At 31.4% G+C, this 7,398-nt stretch overlaps 1 protein-coding gene across 1 annotated transcript in view; it reads left to right on the forward strand.

Annotated features, from left to right (window-relative positions):
- Positions 1 to 980, forward strand: part of LOC107636019 (berberine bridge enzyme-like 15) — a 2,630-nt gene extending 1,650 nt beyond the window's left edge. Inside the window, exon 2 of the mRNA XM_016339558.2 lies at positions 210 to 980. Within this exon, the coding sequence (XP_016195044.1) occupies positions 210 to 874 (665 nt within the window). The 3' untranslated portion in view covers positions 875 to 980. The remainder of the gene's footprint in view (positions 1 to 209) is intronic.

Genomic DNA, 7,398 nt, shown 5'->3' on the forward strand with positions numbered 1-7,398 from the left:
GTGGGAATTTGTATATATATATTTTTCTCTTTCTATTTTATCTTATACAAAAATAATAACTATAAAATTTTAAGTCATAAAAATTCTAATAGCATATCATGAAATCATTTTTCACAAAAATTTAAGACATAAGATATCATATATCTAACATTGAGCATCAGATTGTATTGTATTTAATGTTTGTATTTATATTTTTATAACAAATGTAGGTGATGCGAGTAGACTCCTCAAAATTATGCAACATGACTTTCCTAAGTTGGGTTTGACAGAAAAAGATTGCTTGCAAATGAGTTGGATTAAATCGGTACTCTATCTTGCTGGTTACCCTAATGATACAAACCCTGATGTCTTGCTTCAAGGAAAACCAATATTCAGAAACTACTTCAAAAGCAAGTCGGATTTTTTTCCATATTCGACACCGCCCATTCAAGGGTTATTCGCAAGGTTGGTTAAAGAAGATAACCCTTTAATAATTTGGAACCCATGGGCCGGAGGAAGAACATATTTCTCAAATTCTGTTACGCCATTTCCTTATGGATTTGAAAATCTTTTTTTGGTCGAGTACTTAACTTTGTGGCATAATGCATCCGAGGATGGGTCAAAGCATTTAGATTGGATTAGAAAGATCTACAAGTACATGACCCCTTATACAAATACTCAAAATCTAGGCAGGATAGCATATGTGAATTATAGGGATCTTGATTTAGGAGTGAATAAGAAAAATGCCACAATTTTTACAGAAGCAGCTGCATGGGGTATTTCATATTATCAAGAAAATTTCAAAAAGTTAGTGAAAATAAAGAATAAAATGGATCCTGAAAATGTCTTTAGACATGAGCAGAGTATTCCACCAGATCTATCAATCATGGCTTAAAATCCAAAAATATATATATCCACACATATATGTGTGAGTGGTTTAGGTTTATATACTAATTTAAAAGAATAGGAGGGGTTGTACGTAATTTTATTATGCATTAATAAATAAAAAGAGAAGTACACACTCAATATATAGTCTCAATAATTTTCATGTCCAACTACTTTAATCTCCATCTGTTAACGCTACTAAAAAAATTAATTTTGGTGACAAATTTTTAGTGGCCATAATATAATGGCTACTGTTAATTTTGTTTAAGTTATATTTTAGTAGCAATTATACATTTGTCATTATTATTATATTTTGTAATGATAATTATTACTATTATCACTAAATTATTATTGTCTTTCTACTTTTAGTTCTAATTTTCTCCATCAATAACTGCAATTACCATTATTGTCGCTAAATTTTTAACTTTATTTTTATTTTTATCATCTTCTTTCATCAAATACCAAACATAGTAAAAAACTCTCCTACCTAAAATAAAAAACTCAAAACAGCACAACCTCAAGCACTTTCCTCCATCACCGACCACTACCACAGATCTTGCCATCGCCAACAACCGTCCATCATTCAAACTACATCGTTGTTCCTATTTTCATCCTCTGCCTCAGATCCACGTTACTGTTTTTGTTTCTTCGTTCGTCTCAGATCTATGTTGCTACGGCAGACCCAGCATCACTTTCATCTTCAAAAGTATCGTTAATGGCGGCAAGGAAGCTCGACAAGGAGGTTGAGGAGGTTATTAACCGGATGCTCGCTCGTTTGGCTTTCTGCGAAATTCTAAACTTGAGCTCATGCTCTCCAATTCCGGCACTGTTCGCGAAAAGGTTCGACAATTCTCCTCTCCAGTGGCGGATCTTGAAACAAAATTTTGGAGGGGCCAAAAATTTAACATAAAAATTTAATAATAATATTTATATTAAAATAAAATTTATAAATATAATTATTCTTTAAGTTTGTTACTAATAAGATAATAAATAAATGATCTTTTTTTTTTCTTTTTTTTGTTAGATAACTTTTTTTATTTGATTTTATCTTTTAATTTTGATGTGTTGTGAAAGCTAATAAAAGCCCATCCAGTTCAGTCCAAATCCAACATGTTTTTAATGTTTAAAATTAAAAATTATTGTGTAATAAAAGTAAGGGATGAGAATTAAGCTTGAGTGCTTTAAATCATAGTAAAGTATTTGAGTCAACTTGAACCTTTTTTTTTATTTTTCGAAGTACTACTAATTTTTTTATAAAAATTGTGCAAATATCATAGGATTTCAAATTTGCGGTTGTGAGGGACTCAGAGAAATCGGAATTAGAATATAATAGTAACAAATTATATAGGTTTGAGTTCTACCAATTTTGCTTCTATGATCTGTGATTCACTATTTGGTCTTTCTTGCATGTTTCATAGTTTTACATTGATATTTTTCATTTTCTCTAGCCAATAAACGATTAGTTCTCTATTCTGAAATTTAGCAGGATTTTGTTGTTGTCGCCATCGCCAACGGTTGTTGTTGCTCTTCTGTTTCTCTCTGGTGACTAAACTTGTTGCTCATTGCTCAGCTCCACGGCCGCCATAGTTGTTGTGCTTTTCTGAAAGCCCTTATTTATAGTTAGAATTGCTGCAATTTTTCTTAAAGAAAACTTTTGTGTTGGTTATAGTTGTATGTTATGTTATTGACACAACTAGAAAATGGATTAATACAGACAAATTTACAGATAGATTTAGTCTTTATTATAGATGGATTTTTGGTTACCAACGGATTTTGTCCCTCTGTAAAAGCCTCGTCGGAAATTATTTACCGACGAATTTTTTTTCGTCGAAAAATTACCAACGGATTTTTACCAGTTACTGACGAATTTTCCCTCGATAAATTCTCCATCCATTTTCCTGGAACGTCAAACTTTTCGACGGATTTTCCGTCGGTAATTATAGACAGATTTTTTTACGGATTTTTCGTCTGTAATTACAGACGGATTTTCCAACAGATTTTTCGTCAGTAATTACAGACGGATTTTCTGACGGATTTTTTGTCAGTAATTACAGACGGATTTTCCAACGGATTTTCCATCAGTAATTGGAACCTTGGAAAACCATTCTAAACTCTAAATACAGACAGAAAATCCGTCTGTAAATCCATCAGTAAGGTAAAATAATTTTTTTATTTTTCATTGCAAAATAAACTTGTTTTCATACAAAATAAATATAAATTTAATAAATACAAATTTTTATCTAATTTGTATTTAAATATTTATAATATTTCAAAAAATAAACAAATTCATCGTATTATCAAACTAAAAGAAAATATTATAAATAAACAAGTCAATATAATTCAAAACATAAACAAAGTGTATTGATACATCAACTATAATAATAAATAACAGCCATACACCAACAAAGTTTATTGAGTAAATTAAAAGTTGTTAATGGGTATCCAAAGAGCTCTAAATAATTTTTCTCATACTAGTAAATTAAAAGACCTATCCTACAAGCAACTCCTATTCAATTTTCTAACTCATTTGAACAATTTTCACTACTCTAATATTTAAATTGTAATAGAAGATTTATTAGATGAAGTTGGTGAAGGAGGTCCTTTGTTAATTCCACTTATCTCATCTGCAAAATTCACTTCACTTGCTCTTTCTGCTACTACTGCTTCTTCATCATCCCAGTTTTCCTCACACGGTCACAAATGTTCTCTAAGACCATCATCCATGTGCTAAAATAGTGGTACCTGAAAAAATTAAAAATTTTTTAGCATCCAAGGCCTGTTCACCCCCTTTAGGATTTGGGCTAGTTCAGTTCATATCTTTAGGACCCAGAAGAGAATTAACATCTCAAGTAGCTGATGTGTATCAAAATCATGAAAGACATTTACTAGAAACAGAACCAGGTAGCTGATGTTACATTACTGAAGCAAGCTAGAACTCTAGGGACACCATCACATGGTCCATCCACACCAGGATTGAAGTCCATTCTTGGGCCAATCTAGTTATAGGGTCTCACAATTGTGAACTTGAGGCCATTCTCCGCATGCTCAGCTATAGGTTTGCACAGCAATATAATTAAGTTAACAAAGAAAATAAAATCTAATTATAGCTTACCATAAAAAAGAAAAAGTATATTCTTTACCATATATTAGCCTATCGGTCATTTGCTTTGCACAAGCATAAGACCATCTCTACTTCTCTACTGGACCAAATATACAAGGACTGACGTCTTCCTTTAGCATATAGTATTTAGGATCCTGTAGCATGAAAAAAGTAAGGGTAAAATACAAGGGTACCAGCATCATATTAACCTAAATTCTCCATTTCTTTTGGAATTCTTTGCACCAGAACATACCTAAGCAACGAACTTTGACAATTATGCCCTGGCTTTCCAATATGGAGTCAACGTATAGGCCAGAACCAGCACACAGCACCTTTAGCTTCGCAATATGGAGTCAAACTTGACACAGAATGAAACAATAGGAAATAGTTATCTATGAGGTATATTAAGTGAAATTTTTGCAATCAAGATTTATTTACTACCATGTAGTTCTCAGGTTCTAATAGCTCAAATATGGTTTAGGCAAACTGTGATTGGATTTTAGAAACAGAACCGTCGTTTTTCTGATCATAAGTCATTGAAGTGAACCGTCGGTTTACACTTTCAACAGGAGCATTGGCATAAATTAACAAACAGAAAATATTATAAATTAAACAAAACACATTAGAAGCAAATTCCAAAACCAATGTAAAAAAATCAAAGGTGAAAGTGGCCTCACTCTCTAAACAATAATTATAAACCAACTTTAATTAAAGGTAAATTAAAAAAAAAGAACATTACCTCACTTTTCAAGTATTTTAATTCTCATATCTAGAATTTTGGTTCCTATTGATTCAAAACTGAATTGTTAAAGCTAAGTTCCAGTTTGATTCTTCTTTTGCCATTGAAGCAAATAAATAATAAACTTCTCCATTATTATACTTTTCTTCTACTATTCAATTTCTCCATCCCAAAAAATACAAACAAAAAAACACACGCACGTACGCACAGGTTCATTCTATTTATATGCATTCATTACTTTGCTGCATTCACTGGCACTAGAATAAAGGGCTACAAATTGATTCAGACTCTTCCTATTTCTTTTCAATCATGCTAGGTGTATAGTGTATATTAAAAGAAATGTCATGTACATGCACAAAGTGCTCCACCAAGAAGAGGTACCTAGAACCAATCAATCAGAAGAAACACACACATACACACAAATAAGAGCTAATTAATAATAAAAGGAAGAAATTAAGGAAGAAAAACTCACCATACCCCAAGAAAGGCCCTTCCAAGCTTGATGACTGGATTTCTGTATTGCCAGACTGAAAATGAAAAGTAATAAAAGGTTACAGAAGCTTCAATAGTTATATAAGTCAACAATTTAAGCAACTAACAGAATGGAAGAGTAAAAATAAGTGTTACATAACATAAATTCATCGCTGCTACATAACTTACAAAGCATATTCAATAGGAAAAAGCAACTAATATATCTAGAACTTAGGATTCAAACAAACAAATTTCATGAAATCTTATGAAAAACCTGAAATATACCATTGGCATACTGCAAGAGCAACTAATCTGACCAAGTTGATCCCAAGAATATTCATGAGAATTTCCACATTTGTGGCAGTAACCAATATAGCATAATGCCTACAATAACCATATGAGTTATAAATCAAATCAAGGGAGTAACACAAACAAGATCAAAAGTGCAACACAAGCAGAGAAGTACATTACCTACTGTCATGAATCTTGCCACGATTTAATCTGAGTAAGACTCTGAAAACAGGTCTGTGATACCCATAGTACGAAAACAAGGGAGTAATATGATACCCTAAGAATGTATCTTCCCTGGTAGCTCCACCTATAAGCATTCGCAAACCAACCTCATTCGAATATGGCATAGGGCGCACATAGGCTCCATATGCAGGTAAAGAACTAGCAATAAAAACAGATAGTAGTTACAGAACATGTCAAAACTTGCCTAGTCACATTGAATTTCCCAGAACAAACACAAACCAGGCACTGCAATTTTCACATGTTCATACACAGACACTAAGATTAGTCTAACTTGGTCACAACATATCATCAAAACTACTAAAACCGCCTCAAACCAGCCATCGCAACTGTCACATGTTTAAACAGACACCAACACTTGTACAACTATGTTATAAAACATCATCAAAACTAGGGAAAGCATCACAACCAAGCAGCTATAGAGATGAAGAGGAAATGATACTAGCATAGTTGCTAATTTTTGTTCTTTAGCTTTAGATTTTTCATTTGAAAAATCATGAAATACTTTTTGAACCACAGCTCTTTTAGGAGTCGCAGCATACCTGAAAGAAAAAAATTATGGTTTTCAATGAAAGAAAAAAATAGACAACCATCAAACTTTAATGAAAAAATAAGGACAAACAAAACAGACAAGCCAGGGAAGTAATGAAGAGTGGGTACCAGTAACTGAATGTGAACAACACGGTAGAGCATTTTATATGTTTAATAATAATAATAATAATAATAATAATAATAATAATAATAATAATAATAATAATAATAATAATAATAATAATAATAATAATAATAATAATAATAATAATAATAATAATAATAATAATAATAATAATAATAATAATAATAATAATAATAATAATAATAATAATAATAATAATAATATTGAATTTTGAAGCTCTCTGTTGCATCCTACTCATATTGAACTAGCAAGTGCCAAGTTTTATAAATTATTCCCAATGAACTAGCTTACATTCAATATTTTTATTATAAGTTCAATTTTCCTAAAACTCTCTCTAAATGTAAACTTACAATTTCTCATGAGTTTGTACTTAATTTATTGCTTAATGCTTGAAACATATCTCATTCAGATTATTCTCCTCTGTAACATGGCATTTTGATGGTTCAAAATTTGGAAAAAAAATTATCAAATCAATTGAAACTGACCTACCTTTTTATCGTTGCAGACTTGGAAGTACTTTGTTATTCCCCTAATTCTCTATTCCTGAGAAAATACATCCATTTGTTAACCGTGAAGATCATCGTGTTAGCATGATTAAGGTCTATGTTAGCAACTTGTTCTTTCTAGTTTTGCATCGTGAAGCAAGACACTAACATTATTAATAGTTGGGAATAATTTTCAGGCAATATTATACACAGGAAATGATAGCTCAGATCAAAATTCAAATAAAGCATCTACTCTTATAAGATTATTTAGTTATGGCAAATGAACCAAGCATTGAAAACACAAAACAGTATTTGATAAGGGAATTAGGGAAACATAGCATTTTTTGTTCAGGGTGGCCACCTTGAAGAATCAATGGAAATAACTAATTATTATTACAATTTATTTGTTTATTAACATAAATCATGACATGGAGTTGTGGGGACAAACCTTATGGAAGTTGAATATCAAGTCCAGTTCATAGACCTGCAAATGGTGATGCAAGCAATACTGAATTAGAAAGATATGAGAAAA

The sequence above is a fragment of the Arachis ipaensis genome, chromosome B04, assembly GCF_000816755.2.
Source record: "Arachis ipaensis cultivar K30076 chromosome B04, Araip1.1, whole genome shotgun sequence".
Taxonomy (NCBI): domain Eukaryota; kingdom Viridiplantae; phylum Streptophyta; class Magnoliopsida; order Fabales; family Fabaceae; genus Arachis; species Arachis ipaensis.